A 16,259-nucleotide genomic window follows, 5' to 3' on the forward strand; every position below is an offset into this window, starting at 1 on the left:
CACTGAGTCCTTGAGGCTGGCTGAGATCGGAAATGCCACTCACCCCCCCTCCCCCCTCCCCTTTTTTTTTTTAAAGAGTTTTTTGCCAAATTCCATCAGGCTGCTCCTTAATGGAATGAGCTGTGAGATGCTCACCTTGCGTGAAAAGCTGGGATGGGAGTTCTTCCATTAGCAGCCTGGGCACTGTCTTCCCAGAGCCTGATGCAGTGGGATGTACGTGCCCAACTCCACTCCAGCTTCCACTAGGAAGTTTTCCATTTAGGCTCAGGAGGTCTGCAGGAACTGGTTCCCATCACACCAGCAACATAGCTTGGCAGGGATGGGCAATTTAGTTTGAAAAGCAAAACCAAATAAATATAACAGGCTCCAACCTGTGTTCTGTTGCCTGAAATAACTCAAAAGGGTTTGCTTTGGATCCACATCAGCCAAGGGGACCTTCTGCAGGGGTGCCCATGGAGTGGATGGAGCAGAGGCAGCTGTCAGTCCTTGCCCAACAGGACATCTCATGGGGAGAAAATCCTTTTCTTATGCCTGTTGATAGCACTGCCTTTACATCTGCCAACCTTCCTGGTGACAAATCTGAACAAGGGGGGATGTGCAGATCCTTTTCCCTGGGGCATCACTCCTATCTCAAGAGGTTCAGAGGAGCACAGATGAAGTGCAGGACACACCTTGCCCAGGCTGACATTAACCAAATACATTCTCTTGTCCATCACTAATGACCCGTGGGATGCACCCAGCTCCCTGGGTGGGATGGCCAAGCCAGGGAGAGACAGAATCACAGGCTGCCAGCAAACCCTGCCTCTGTGCTCAGCTGGCACCATTTCTGACCCTGTGGGTGGGTGGAGGCAGCTAAGCTGGTATAACCTGGTTGTGATGCTCAAGAATAAGGAAAAGTAAAGAAGGAAAGGGAAGATTCTCAGCTCAATCTGGCTTTTCAGGGGAAAGGCTTCTAGAAAACGTTAACTTGCTGGAGAACTAAAACTGCTCAGTCTGCACTTTGCTTTTGTACAAAAGGTCGCTGTCTTCTGTTAAAATAGCTCCTCCTCTGTCCAGCTCCAGTTCAGAGCATGCACCAGGCCTGGCATGCACTGTGGCCAAAAGGCCTGATTCAGACCCCACAAAACACTGGTGGATGGCTCCTCACTGACCTTACAGTCTCTGCAACATGAGCTGCATCCAGATAAGGAAAACAGCATGGGGCAATGACCCAAGACAGATAACATTTCCCTTTTAAACTGTGTCGTATCTTTAACTGTTTTATTATTAAATACTTCTACCGCAGAACAACAGAGCAGCTACTGCTCTGTCCCCTTGCAGCAGATCTGCTCTGGCTGTGACTATCCTAAGAAGGATCATTAGCACACAGGAGACACGTGGGGCTGGAATAGGTTTCATCCTCAGTTTCCCCACTTGCTTCTCTTTACTGTGACAACTGCTTGCATCTGGATGGGAGAAACCCCAGAGGAATATGCAAAACATCAGGCTGAATGAAAGTCAGGCTTCAGACAATGTCATGAGGCCCCCATGCCATGGGTATGGGACTGGCCAGCATGCTGGAAGCCGGGCTGGCTGTGAGTGCTGGGTGGTGTGGCATGTTGGCCAGCTGGACAAGCCCTGTCCTGCCCTGGGGAGGTCTCCTCGGTGCTCGGACAGGCTCTGCGCTGTGAGAAACCAGTGCAGCAGATAGCCATCTTCCCAGGGTGCTATTCTCACCTTCCTAATGCCAAGGTTTGCTAACAAAAACTGATACATATTTTGGAAATTAACAGCTTCTTGAAGCTAAAAGGGGAGGCTAGAGGGAGGGGGAAGATAGAAATTAACAAAAGAAAGAAACCAGAAGAAAGGAAAGAACGTAATTGTAAAACAAGGGTAGGAAAAAGCCTTTAAAGTGGAGCCAACTTTATTCAAAGGCACTGAGGAAAATAATTACATTAGTTTACAAATGCTTTTGTGTTCTGTACTCTTCCTAGGCTTGGGGTGTGTTTCCAGTTTAACTTTGACAGTTTACAAACCTATCCAGCCCCACTAAATAAAGGCAGGGCTGCAGCTTCTCCCAGCAGTCCCGGGGTGACCAAAGACAAAGTCCACACAAGCACTTTTGTCTTTGGCCACCCCTGGGACTGCTGGGAGAAGCTGCAGTCTTACACCTTCTCCTAGAAAAAAAAGCTTTCAAACATTGATGATCTCTTTGATCAATGAATTAAAGGAGGTGGAGAGGGAAATACCACATTTCTTATGCCACGAATTGCTGTTGGGAAGTAACATTTAGTTGTATTCATCCTTAGTACAACACCCCTAAGTGAAAGTACTCACCAAACCGGGCTGTTTGGGATGACTGTACAGCTGGGATGGACTACAAAGGAGCACATGGTGTCCTGACGTGGCTCAGCTAATGGGTGCCGACTTGCTCACCCATAACAACTCCAGCATATCCAGCTGGGCAATCCCACCTGGCTTTCATGAAAGCAAACAAACTACAAAAGCGGCTCCAAGGCTTTTGCAAAGAGGCCTGCACGTTGGCCCACAGAAAGCAATGTGCCTGAACATGGATGTCCCCAAAAAGGGGACCTCGGTGGGTCAGCCGTCGCTCAGGCACAGCAATAAATTGTTGCATGCAGGGAGCCATGCTCAAAATCCAAGTATGCTGACATTATCCAACACCCCCTGTGCCCATTTTCCTAGGGACCATGCCAGTGGTCCCACTGCCCTAGCAGGCCACCTCGTGCCACCCAGGGATGTACAATGGGGGGCTGCCAGCACAGTGATGTGCAGCTCACCTGCTTCTCCCCAGAGCTGGCTTTCTAATGGCACGTCAGGCATTAAACAATCTTTTACACTGAGCACTTAAAATTGTCAAAGAAACAAACCTGGTGTCTTCAGTATTTCATCCCTGCTGGCCTCCCTTGGAAAAACAAAGGGGAGGAAAGAAAAAACAAACAACCCAAACAAGCCACATGCAAATAACCCTCCCGACGTGTCTGCAGAACACTGCGAGCGCTCGCACACGTAGGCTCACACACGTGTGAAACAGGAAAAGGGGTTCAGTGTGCTCTGGCCTGGGTCTGGCACGTGCTGCTTTCCGGTGGCCATTAGGATACAAAGCACTTATTTGTTCCTTGAAGCAAAACAATCCTTGCAGCAAGGCCAGATGCTCAAAAATGGAGAGGAGAGTGGGAACTGCTGAGCATGGGGATGCAGCCAGGCACACATTCCAGAAGGGAACCAGAGTTCCCCCAGAGACCCTGCAGCCCTAGCTGGGAGAAGACTATTGTCACCCCCAAATCTGTAAGTATGCCTGTCTGCTGGCAACGTGATGGATTCAGTTCCCAGCGTCGGATGGTCTGGCACCCCACAACGCTGGGCTTGCTGTCGGAAACCCGCTCCCAAGTTGCAGGGACAAAGGAAAAATGATTTTCCTAAGTGCTATTTGTTCTGGCACGCTCTGTGGCTCTCCACGTGCTTCTCTCCTACAGCTAATGGCAGCCGAGGCATCCGAGCATTGCTGCTCACCAGTTGAAAGTGACATCCATTCCTGCCAAGCCTTTGGAGCAGTTCTTGGTCTGTAAGAGATCCCCTGGAAACATTGCTTCCTGCTGGCATCAAAGAAGAACATTTGAATGAAGGCTGTGCATCCACCAGTTTCAGACTTCTGAAAGCACATACCATGATTTTTCTTTCTTAAGCAGAAATCGAATTTGGATTAAAAGGAACCAGACACAGTCTTTTCAAAAGCATCTGAGAGTGGTCTTTGTGCTGTGAGATACTGACAGGCACAGCAGCTCTTGCAGCACCCACAGTCCCCCTGGAGGAGCAGCAATTATAATGATCATTGATCATAACAGATAACCCCCCTGGGTATGCCACTTAAAATGCTCATGTATTTCTAAGCCACAGGGTTGCACATTAGAATAAGGTTGCAATAAGGAAGAGGTGTAATTGCATGCTGGAATAAAGCTCAAGGACAAGTTTATATTGTGTAGTCTAGGCTTATTCTGACTTGCTTCCTAGTCTCTGCTCTTCCCCTGCCTCTTTACTCTGCTGACCACCACACAGCTCATTCAAATTTAAGAACCGCACAGCTCGTTCACATCTAAGAACTGATCAAACCATCTTGGGTGAAGGGTTTTGCTTGCAGAAGCCCAGAGACATGGGTTTGCAGCATGGGATGCACACAAAGCTCCTCCATCCACTCTGCTCCAGGGCAAAGGGAATAGCTCCAGGATCTCCTCACCTGCCTCAGCTGCCCCCATGCAGCACTGGCATCACACACAGAAAAAGCATTTGTGTGCAGGATTGCTGCTTTGTCCAGCTGGGATTCATTCGGCATGGTCTGATGCCTGAAGGCTGGATTTAGATAGCTTCAGCCTTGAAATAAAAGCCACTAACTGCCAGGCTATCAAGATACCAATGGAGTTCACTGAGGAGGTGATGGACTTACTGCTACCTCCAAGTGAAACTGGAAAGCTTTTAAAAATGTGCTGAAGCACAGGTTTTGGGTAAAATACTACAGCATATGTGTGAGCAAAGGGAGCAGAGAGAGAGGCAGCTGCAGCTTCTAGCAGCCGCAGACAGGAATCACAGATCCTCTTCAACACACTCAGTTTCCTATCCACTGTCTTTGGCTATCAGGATCTATCAAGGAAGGTAGAGCTCTTCATGGGACCTTTGTTCTTCCTCCCCCTGGCCATAAATTAGCTTATCTGCTCCCAACAGGGTTGCTTTGGTCTGTTTTTCTCCTTCCTTGAGGCATGCAAGACTTTAGTCTCTTGAAGCATGAAACAGTTTGCTGAACTTTGGGTCCCCAAAAAGGATGAGAAGGTAAAACGCACTTGATTGTGACACATAGGCACAAGTGGGGCCACATGCCCCAAATGACATACTGGGCCAGTACTACCACACCAAGGTGGTGCATGTGGGTGTCTTTAGGTAAGATGTAAATGCATGTTCATGTCTACTCTCCTTTCCTCATCTTGTGACCTGAACAGCAACTGCTGAATTTCGGAGGTTTTATAACTTAAGCCCTTGCCACAGGACTTGCAAAAGGTCCAGAAGAGGAATCAACACATATATTAGCCCTGAATAAATTCCATGTGACATCTACAGGCTTCACACCACCTCAAAGCTCTTGAGGTGCTGCCTTAGAGGAAAATAGTCCCCTTAACCTTCATGCTACTAATTTTAGCTGAGATGAGATTTTCATAACTTTTTAAGGAACTCAGAGTGCTGACAGCAAGAGGGAATTAAGTTCTTATGGCACACACAAGGGTCTCAAATGTTGGCATGCCGGAGCCATAAAGAAGGCAGCTGAAGTGGAGCCCCATCTTTTGTTTGACTGGAAATCTGTGCCCACAAGCAGCTGCTCCTATTATTGAGGCACAATAAAGTCAGAAATCTTCAAAAATCCCTTGTATTCAGAAATTCAAGCTGGCATGTTATAACCCCTTTGGATTACTACAAACCACAGGCCTAAGGAACTCAAGGCTGCCATTCACAAGTATTTACCCATGCCTTGCCTAAAAATGTGAAGAGCAAATCACAAAAGTACTTATTTTTAAGCATCTGCCCTCCAATTTATGTCAGTGCAAGGAGGGTCAGCTGTCCAACTGCCAGCCTCAGCAGACAAACTGGCTCCTGAAACTGCCTTCCCCATCTCTGCAGCCAGGTCTGGTCTAGGATTTTGCTTTGCTGAGGACATGTTTCTGTTGGTGTCTGCCCATTTCAAGACTTTCACACTCATTTCTTTATCCAACCATCAAAAGGCAGGCAGGAAAAAGTGCTTCTCGCAGCCCACATCCTGAGCTTCTGCCTTGCCTCCTGTACAGCCACCTCTCCTGTTCACATCCATGTCCTCCAGAAGAGAAGTTCTTCTGCCATAAAACAACTTCTGCTTGAGGCCCAATCCAAGTAGGATTAGAGCCCACAGGAGCCCCTTGGCCATCCTATATAGCTGACTGCTATTACAAGAAACCACATTTTCTAATCACATTATAATTTATGGAGCTCAGTCCTGGGTTTTTACCCGTCACTCTCCTTGTTGGCAGGTTGCCGTGGAGCCTTACACCTCTGATGGCTTGAAACCCCTTCCAATTTCCTGCCTGAATGGGTTTGGAGCCAGTTTAGATCTATGATTTTGTGCCAAAGTTGGAGCTTGAATAACTGCTCTTCCTCCTTTAATGCATAGGGAGTGATCACAGCCCTTCGATGTGCTAGGCTGAATAAACCAAGCTCCTTCAGGCTCCTCAACAACATCTCCAGTCTCCTTTCCATTGATATCCCTCTTTCTTGAGTAGAAACATCACTAATTTTTAGCCAGTTTTCCATTACCATATTGCTTTCTTTGTTCTTATATTTTAAACATATTAAGAGATATAGAATCATAGAATAGAATCATAGAATCAATAAGGTTGGAAAAGACCTCAAAGATCATCAAGTCCAACCTATCACCCAAGACCTCATGACCGACTAAACCATGGCACCAAGTGCCATGTCCAATTCCTTTTGGAACACCTCCAGGGATGGTGACTCCACCACCTCCCTGGGCAGTATATTCCAATGGCCAACAACTCTCTCTGTGAAGAACCTTCTCTTCACCTCAAGCCTAAACTTTCCCTGGTGCAGTTTGAGACTGTGTCCTCTTGCTCTGGTGCTGGTTGCCTGGGAGAAGAGACCAACCCCTACCTGTCTACAACCTCCCTTCAGGTAGTTGTAGACAGCAATAACGTCTCCCCCTTATTTATGGCTGTTGTGTAGAGCACTTTGTAGTCCTGCACAATGATAAGCCATAATATAAGGGATAACATTCAAGGCAAGGTCTCTATCATTGTCTGTAAACATGGGACCAATGCTGTTTCTCCTTAGCAGTGGGCATGAAGTAACCATCATGACTGTGACATAGTTGACATGTAGCATCGACCAGCTGATACCTGAATTAGTGGCCAGGAACCCAGCAACGCCTTGTAGGCTCAAGTCAATTCCCCTTTGGCTTATACATAATAATTTAAGCTGTGGATTGAAGGGACTTTCTAAATTCTGAAGTGACCTTTGGCAACTGCCAAAAAAATGATGTCATGTTTGCTGGCCAACCTCTCCCCCTGAAATCCTGTAAATTGCTGTGCTGAGTGAGACGTGAACACTGTCTCCCAAGAACAGCGAGGTAGGAAGGCTGTCGTCCAAGTATAATAAGCAAACTGCATTAGTCTTTCAGGGGACCACTTGCCTCCCTAGCTCGTATGCTGCGGAGAGATTTTAATAAAGTAGGAATATTGCACAAAAAAAGTTGTTTCATTTCGTCTGTTTCATGTCAAAGAAACACAACAGTGGAAGGCTGGGAAAAATTCACTGCCTGCAAATTTGTGTTTTCAGCCCAGCCTGCCAGCAGTGTCCCCAGCCAAAGCGGAGCCCACCAGCTGCTCCACAGCAGACATCAGCCTTCCAGAGGCTCCACGTCACGTGCGCGCACCTGACTCATCGACCAGAAAGCCACAAGTCTGTCTGCAGCCCTGCACAGCTGCAGCAAGTAGCTGCAGAGGTTCCTCCTAGCCTCCTGGGAGATAAATTTCACTCTTCTGCACCCTGAGGAACCTACCAGCCCCATGACATCCCCAGTGCAGGGTAACTTCCAGGAGAAAATCAGGGTGCTGCTTGTCACCTGGGAATAACCCCCAGCCCTGCACTGTGGCTCTTTCACAGCTCAGAGAAATCACACCTTGCTTTTGTGTCCATAGTGGCTCATCTGATGCATGAAAGGCCCCAAAAGGGCTGGCAGATGAGCTATGCTGGAAGGATTTCAGTGCCTGCCTCTGGCTCTGCTTATGGCTGCTCTTCATCTCCATGGTGATTAGAGACAGGTCTGAAGTGGCAAATCTGCTAAAGGGCCCAGCAAAGCAGACAGAGCTGTGGAATTAGAAATCAGGTGTTCATATCATGGAGCACCGTGACCTCTGCAAGAAACAGATGCTTGAAGAACCTAAGAATACATTAATGTGGGTAACACAAGAGACATCAGCACCTACTGCTCGAGCTAATGGACTTCTATTTCCTCCTGAGCTTTCCAAATTCCCTGATGGCATGCTATTTCTTAAAAAACCCCAGAGGGATCAAAGAAGCATCCAGGTCTTTTGGAGTATGTCACTACAATGCTGGAAGTGGGTTTCAGTTGCTGCCCATGCCATGTTGTACTCATCAGAGACCATGTCTACCTGGTCAGGTGCCACCTGTCGCTAAGTATCTGTATTTCCACCCAAAGAACATGGGCCAGCTTGGGCTCCAGAAGCCCCTGACATGCCTGGACAGAAGGTAGTGCTGAGAGCAGGTGGCACCAGCTTGGGTATGGTCCTCCAATCGAATTCCTGAAACCCAACTGGTTCATGTCTCCACAGCATGAAGGACCAGCAGAGCTACTTCAGGACCATCTGCATCTGTCCATTCCCTGTGTCTTGTACTTCCCATGAAGCACAAAGGGAGCCTCTGACATAAGGAAGATGACAGAAAACAAGGCTGCTGCCTGATTTGCATGGTTGGATGGCACCAAATGAAACACACGGTAGTGTGGAGTTTCAAGCAAGCACTGAGCGAGGCTTGTAAAGACAAGAAGGAAGCACCCAACAACTGGATTTTCTCTAATCAGACAGATAATATTTACAGCCTACAAGTGGTGCCAAAATATTTCAGGAAATGCTTAAGTCCTTCTGAATAAATGCTCAGGAAAACACGGCGTTTAAGGACAGCAAACACAACAGTAAGAATGAAAGCTTTCCACCCTCTCCAGCCTCCTTACACAGTTTAAAATGATTGCCATAGCAATTATCAAAGCTAAGCTCATTTTGCAATCTCCTCTGCAAATTAAGTTCTGAGCTGAACATGTAGCTCAGCATAAAAACCACACGTATCATGTAAGCTTCAAGGAGCAGAAATCAGCGCGCACTGCGCACAGACAGCACGCTGAGGTCTAATCCATCCTGCTCAATTCCTGTACCAAGAGACTTGTACTTCATTTGATCAGTTCTCTCCAGTAAGGCACAAACATCTTCCTTGAAAAACCCAACCCCACAGACTGTTTTTCAGAGTCGCCTACCAGCTTTGACTGCCTGCCTGCCTGGGACTTACTGCAGAACAGTCCACAATGGCAGAACAGGAACACCAAGTTCCCAAGGAACAGTGGAATCCCATCAGTTTTTCACCCCATGAAATAGTAGTAGGCAGGTCTGTATCTGTTCCTTTGCACAACCACAACAAATCCCATCCTAGAGGTATTTTGTTTGCCCCCCTGCTCAATTACCAATGACATCCACCGATGCAGAAAACCACAAGTCCTACAAGGATTGCATCTCTCTCTTGTTTAATTTGTGCATTCAGAACAGACCTGTCCCTGCAAGTTTCCATAATGCACCCAGAAACAGCCACAGGCAACAAGTGCTCACAGCAATAGATTAAAAATCAGGGGAACCATTTCCAAAGAGCATATTGAACCAGTTTATTTCTGGTATCTGGGTGGTGTCATCATTACCTGCTCAGGCTTCAGGCCGGGGGGTACCCATGCATACTCTTCCAAGGCACAGCCTGAGTCGTCATCAGAAGTCGAATTCCTCTGGAAGTCAAACATGAGCTTTGTGACGGTCTTCTCCATCTCCAGAGGCATAACTGTTACAATGTGCTCTTCCTGGGAACACTTACAGTGAAGACAAATCTTCCTGCAAAGCGAGGAGAGAGGAAAAGAGGAAATGCCCTGGTGAGTTACACTTTATAGAAGTAAAGAAAGTGGTTCCAGCCAGTCTCTGGCCTGCAGATACAAAACCCATTTATATGTTCAGGCAATTTCTAAAGCAGGATTTGTCTCTTTCACAAGAGGAAATAAAAAGTCCATATTTGCTGTAACAACACTTGGCAATCCAGCTGAGTCAGACTGCCCAGTGTTTGGGGAGATGTAATTGCCTGTCCCTTTACTGCACTGTGAGGAGCATTTCCAGGGGCCAGCCCAGGCAAGGGCCACGCGCCTGCCCGGTGTGGATCGGCATGCCAGCCGGTAATTGCTGAGCAGTTATCGAATTTAGGACAGCTCAGCATTTGGCTAATACAGAAAATGGTGGATTGCCTGGGAAGCTGTGAATGACAAGTCCCTTTAGCATGCTGATAGCATAAATCTGCTTATTAGAGTGGCATAAAAATTGATTATAGTCTGAACATAAAAAGCTAAACTAAATTAAGGGAGGCTACAAAAACCCAGTCACACTACAATGGCATCTTAACTGCCTGGCTCTGTGGCATGTACCATGGCTCAGCTCACTGCCAGAGAGCTGGATGGGGAGGGGAAAACCTAAGAACTGAAAGAACAGCCCACAGGTTTCAATTCAACAACTATGAGCTTAATTCACTGCAAATATAAATTCTTAGCATTTATTTTAAGAGGCTGTTCCTGCAGCTAACAGTCCTTGGGAGATTTTCTTCATGGGCTTGAACCTGAGCATTTATCTGCAGGGCTGCTGGGTTATCACACTGCTTCATCAGAGGTTACAGTGAAGGACTAAGCTGGCTGAAAACATTCCCCAGCCTCATAAAAGAAGGTTAAAGGGAATGTGGATAGATCAGTTTCTGTTTCTGCAAATGCAATGCTCTCTCTTACACAATATGGGCCAATGGCATCTGTTTTATAGTAACTATATTTTATAGTAACATGGGAGAATTAGTTTGTGCTAATGAAACACCACTGACTTCTGAGGAATGAGAAGGCAGCAGAAAGGAGGCATCTCAGAAATAATAAGCTACCACACAAAAGGTAAAGGATAAGTTACTTCTGCCACCGGATATTTCTCTGCTAGAAGGTGAAACAAGGAAATGTAGAGGGCAGGAACAGTTAAACATCAGGGGCTTTAATTCTCAAACACCTTTGCCTCTTTTTCACCATCGCATCCAAGCCAGCAAAAGCATACCAGTGCTTGAATCCAGATTCGAGTCTAAATTTCCACTTGGCCATTACAGCACAAAAAATGCACTCCAGCTAAAGTCAAGAGACTCCGTTAAGTCAAGCCAGGGAGATTTGCCAGATTTTCCCATTTCCTGCCTTTCATCAGATCTAAACCACACAGCGACCCCCACCCCCCACCCCCGACGTCTGGTTTGCGTCCAGTCGGAGAGTCTCGGCCTCGCCTCCAGCTGTTACCTTAAAAAATAGCCATGGCACCATTTCATGTGAATACTTTAATTAATCAGCTACCATGGAAGGGCAGCTCAGCAAAGCTGCTGGTTTCTTTGCCGTTTCCATCTTACTCCACAGTATGATTAGAAGCAGCTCGATACGCAACCAGATGCTAAGGATAATTAATAGCTCCAGAGCCCCGCATTCGGCATTGCAGATAGATATTCTAATGCAGTTTTGGACTTTGTAGCCAAATTTTCATTTTCAGGATATCAGTCACAAGCTTCAAAAGGAGACAAACTCTATGGTCTGTGTTTGGCTAGTGGCAATAACAGGAGGACAAGTGCTGCAATGGGGAGTAAAGCCAGCCCCTGCGTTGCTGCACTTCTCCCTGCTCTACACATATCCCCTCCAACACTTGCAGGGTGGCAGGAGTACGGTCTTGGCTTTTACTAAGTGAGATAAATCAGGCCATAGTGAGGACTTTAAATAACAGTGTTGAAGAGTTAATCAAGAGGAGTATGACAAATCAGACATCTCAGATCACCCCATGTGACTGCTATCCAGTAGCTCACACGACATATAGCCAGGAGCGCAAGGACTAGGTTGGGGAGCTGACTTACACCCACCCTCACTCATGCCCTGTCCCTGCAAGCAGGTACTGCCGGTAGGTGGCTTCTCCTGGCCATAAAAGCTAAGGATGTAAAGGGCACAGGTAGCCTATCTACTCATTAGTGATGTCCCCAGGCCACAACAACAGGCTCTGTGAAAATTTTGCACCATTAAAAACTGAGCATACCCAGGCATGGGGTTTCTACTACCTCCATGGACAAACTACAAACTTCAAGATCTTGCCTCTGAGATACTCAATTCCTTTCCCCTCATTAAAACCAGAAGATTAACAGCTTTAATTACAATTATTTTCTTTGCATTAGGATATGTTGCTTCATGGGAACAATATTCAGTGTCCTAGGAGTGTCTTTCCACTCCTATGATATGGTTTCTATGACTCTGTCACATAGGTCTCACTTACTCAACTTTATTCTATCATTCTCCAGCTTGCTATAATTAAAAATGATTCCCTGTAGTAAAAATTTAATATGAAAATGTACATTTCACATGTAAGATGAAATTGAAAAGGCAGCATCCCCTTATTGTGCTCAAAGCAGAGCAGGATGAAGTGAGATGATGCACGTGCCAATGCTCAACCATGTGCACTGTGACCACAGTGACACGGTGCCATGGGTGCCAGTGCTACAGCATAGAGCTGGTGGGTGCTGGAGTGGAACGGGACACCGTGGCCCAGCAGCCTGCCTGCTTGCTCTCAGCAGCAACAGCTCATTAGTCATTAATACGGGAAGAGCAGCAGAGCCTGGAGATGCTCAGCACATCGGTGTGCTGCATTCCTGACCATATAAAGGGTGCTGCAGGCCAGGTTGGGTGTCACATCCTGCAAAAGGAAACCCATTAGCTCGACTCTGGCCAGACACAAACCTCACCTAACCACCAGCAAAGCATCATCATAACGACTTCTGCTGCCTGTGCACAGAACGTGAGAAGAATGTGGGCAGGTTTGTTTTTTTAAGCAAGAAGAAACTAACACAAATCACTCTCTGGAAATCCTGTCTTGCATTTCTAAGCTTTTTCCTTCTTGCTCTCATCCCAGAAAAGGCTCTGAAAGCTCTCTGCAGGAAAGTACTTGCTGTGGTCATTAAGAAAGATCTCCAGCATTAGGAAGGACACAGGACGGGAGATATTTCAGTGCTGCTGCTAAAAGCTGAAGACATCCTGGAGCATCACATGGCTGCAGGAGCTAAGGGATGTTGTGTAAGGAAAGAGGACAGCGACTAGTTTCAGGTACAGAGCACAAATAAACGAGCTGTTAAGGAGCTCTAGCTTGTGGACTGGGAGGAAAGGAGAGAGAGAGCCAACAGCCATGCTGCTGTGGGAGGCACGGGCTGGGGAGCAGCCGGACGGGCTGCTTGGCATGGAGCTGCACACAGAGCTGCCCTGCAGCGGGGCCAGGACAGCGGAAAGTAAATGGGGAGAAAAAGAACATTTCCTGGTGTCAGATTTAGCTGGAAAGGAGCCTGTCTTGAATTGACTTCACATGGTACAGAGCAGCAATGGCTCAAAAACAGACTGAAAAATTTGTTCTACTCCAGGCCAGTGTTTCATGCAGTGAAATTCTAAGATGGGAATATTTTATTTTTCAATAGCTACTCTTGCATGGTGCTCTTGGCACAGTGGCTGGTCCTCTTGGAGGCAGACTCTAACCCCTGGTCACATCCCCTTCCATTTGTTGGTGCAGGGGGATGCTGCAAACACCACCAGCTCTCTTCTCTCTATGGACGAAAACAGGCACACAAAGGGAATCTGAAGCAAACAGAGCACAACACACCAAGTGGAGGACTCTGCTCCCAGGTCCCTCCAGCTTGGGATGCAGAAGGTCAGGTCCACCTACATACTGCTCAAAATGAGCCAAATGACCTGTTAGGTCTCTGGGACAAGGCAGTCTCTTGTTGTACGTTGTGGTTAGCAAAGCACAGCCTCTGCCATCACTGGAGCCTCCCACAGCCCTTTCATCATAGCAACAGCACCAACAATAAGTTAAACCACGCTGAAAACACCAGTACTGTGCAAGAGGCTCTAGAAAGAGCTGTGAGTGTATCCTCAGCTTTCTGAAGAGAGACAAGATCTCCCTGCTGTGAAAAACCAGCAACAGCTCCAAACTGGGAAAGCACAAGCAGAGATAAAAAGCCAGGGAAGAAAGACCAGGGGTAGCCTGAAACCAAGGCAAAGCAGATCCTGCAAATGGCTCCAAGCAAAAGAGCTGGCCGAGCTGGGCTCCTCCAGTGAACAGCCTGCATGTGTTGGGGTCTGGGGTGGCACAGGCAGGACCAGACTGCCCTGGGATTGGAGGAGCAGTAGATCCCTGCCTGCAGGAAAAGCTCCTGGCTGCAGGGATCTTCCTTTCCAGCCACAGCTGCCAGCTTAACTGGGTGGTCACGCAGAACCTAGTGCAGCAAACACCACCCAAGCAAAGCCTGCCTAGGCTGGGCATCAGAGATATTTTGAGAAAGGGCAACACGAGAGTCCAAACCCCTCCTGGAAGCAGCAGCAAGAATGAAGGCAGAGTTTAAAATCGTGGCAGAAATGTTAAAATTCCCCTTGGACAAAGAAGGGACTCAGTAAACAGGCTGTATCAAACCCACCCCCTCCCCTGATGCTGCTTATCTCTGCTTCTCACTTGTTTCTTCTGGGATGGAAATAAATGGGCTGTATCAAGGAGCAGCTCCATCTCCAGACTATGAGAAGAGCAGGAATGCCACAGCCCGTGCTGGGCCACGCAATGCCTCTGCTGCTCTCCCTAATAAAGGATTTGCATTTATTTGTGCACACATTAACATGCAAGATTTGGAATCCCTCGAAAAGCAATTGTCTGCTTGGCTTGGATGGGGTGTGTAAATGCTAAGGGGCAATTCCCTTCCTGCTTGGCTTAAGATGTATACGACAGTTTGATTTTTCTCCAGCATTGTGCCATCACTCTGATTGCACTGAGGCTTTTGGGTCAATCATCAGTCTGTAAATCACAAGACTTCTCAGAAACGGGAGGGGCTGAGGAATTGGGGCAGCTCATGTGACCCCTGAGTCTCTTAACAAGGGTGTCTTAATATCCCTGCCTGTTCTGTCCTCCCTTCATTTGAGAGCTAATGAGGCATCTTCCCAGCCTGCGCAAGTTCCAGCTACACAGACCCATTTCTCCAGACCCCATAAGCAGGGCAAACTGGAAAATTAACATAGCCCTTCTCTGCCTTATGGAGACCCCAGCAGCTCTTCTCCAGTATGGGCACTGCTCACCCATTTCACAAATGGGAAAGGCAGCACTCGGCTGTGGCTTCCCTATCGACTCCCTGGACATCAGCTTCATCAGAGGAGCCCCAGGCTTTTGTGCTCAAAAACAGCTGGAGCTGAAGCTCTGCCTGCTTCTCCAACACTGTATTTTGAACCAAATGCTCCCAGTAGCCCCAGCCAACAACTACAGACCTCAGTGACAAAGTGGCATCTCTATAGACAAGATACATCTGTGACTTCACAGCTCCTTCAGTCACTTCAGATGGAAAAAACTTACCATAGAAATGAATTCCAAAGACTGTGCTACTTGGGTTGAAAAACAAGCTTAGTGAAAGCTTTTATCTGTCCATCTGGGGTGCAGGAGACTAAAGGAGGTGAATTAGACACAAGCATCGACAGTAGCAGCAATGCAAAGCCTGAGCACAAGGTGCCCTTGGTGGTCTGCAAGGAAAACCAAGGGAGGGCAATGGCCTCTTGACTTAAGATGATGTAGGAACAGTTGGCTTAAAAGATCAACATCAGATGGTAGCAACACAACGGGTAGTAATGCCAGGAAACCAAGGAGGAGAGCAACAATCCAACAACCAAACCAGTCCTACAGATGCAACTCCCCCCAGTCTCAGTGGCAATAGGGGAGCATGTGTAGCTGCACAGCCCAAGAACATCTGCAGTATGTAGGAAACACTGAGAGGAGAAAAAGTCACAAGTCAGACTCTTCTCCATATTCCTCATCTACTTTGCCTTCTCAGCTCACTTGATTTGCTTGAGACAAATTTTCAGTGTTGCTTTTATTTTTAATCCCTCCTGACCTCCACAGTGCCAAAAGCAGCAAATGTGAAGGTATCCAGGGTGGCATTGAAACTTTTTATTACAAACCACATTTCCACTCTTGGAAAAATTCTCCTTTGTGGCTGGAGTTGTCCATGCTCAGTCTAAGGCTAGAGACTAATTTTATTTTTAAGACTCTGTAAAAATTCTTTACCATTGCAAAAAGCTACTCTTGCTTAATGAAGAAAGAGAACTAAAAAAACCCAAGAACAACTGTCCTCAGTATCACTGGCTGCAACCAAACATGGGCAAAAGCAGTCTCTGAGGGTTTTCCAGTTGGTCTGCCTTCATGGTGAAACAGGAGCATCAGCTTGAGAAGCAGGTGGAACATCTGCCTGTGGATCCCCACTGCCCGCCCTCAGACCACTGCTTCCCTGTGGCACAGCCCAGGGCAGCCTCCAGGCTGCTTCCAATTTTGCTGTCTGTGGTCTCAGGAACCACG

The 16,259-nt window shown here is 47.3% G+C and overlaps 1 protein-coding gene across 2 annotated transcripts in view; it reads right to left on the bottom strand.

The window, feature by feature from the left end:
* Positions 1-16,259, bottom strand: part of PRICKLE2 (prickle planar cell polarity protein 2) — a 110,444-nt gene that overhangs the window by 21,731 nt on the left and 72,454 nt on the right. For both annotated transcript variants that reach the window (XM_054161117.1, XM_054161127.1), the window contains one exon: positions 9,509-9,692. In XM_054161117.1, the coding sequence (XP_054017092.1) occupies positions 9,509-9,692 (184 nt within the window). The remainder of the gene's footprint in view (positions 1-9,508; positions 9,693-16,259) is intronic.

This window comes from Dryobates pubescens, chromosome 1, assembly GCF_014839835.1.
Source record: "Dryobates pubescens isolate bDryPub1 chromosome 1, bDryPub1.pri, whole genome shotgun sequence".
Lineage (NCBI taxonomy): Eukaryota > Metazoa > Chordata > Aves > Piciformes > Picidae > Dryobates > Dryobates pubescens.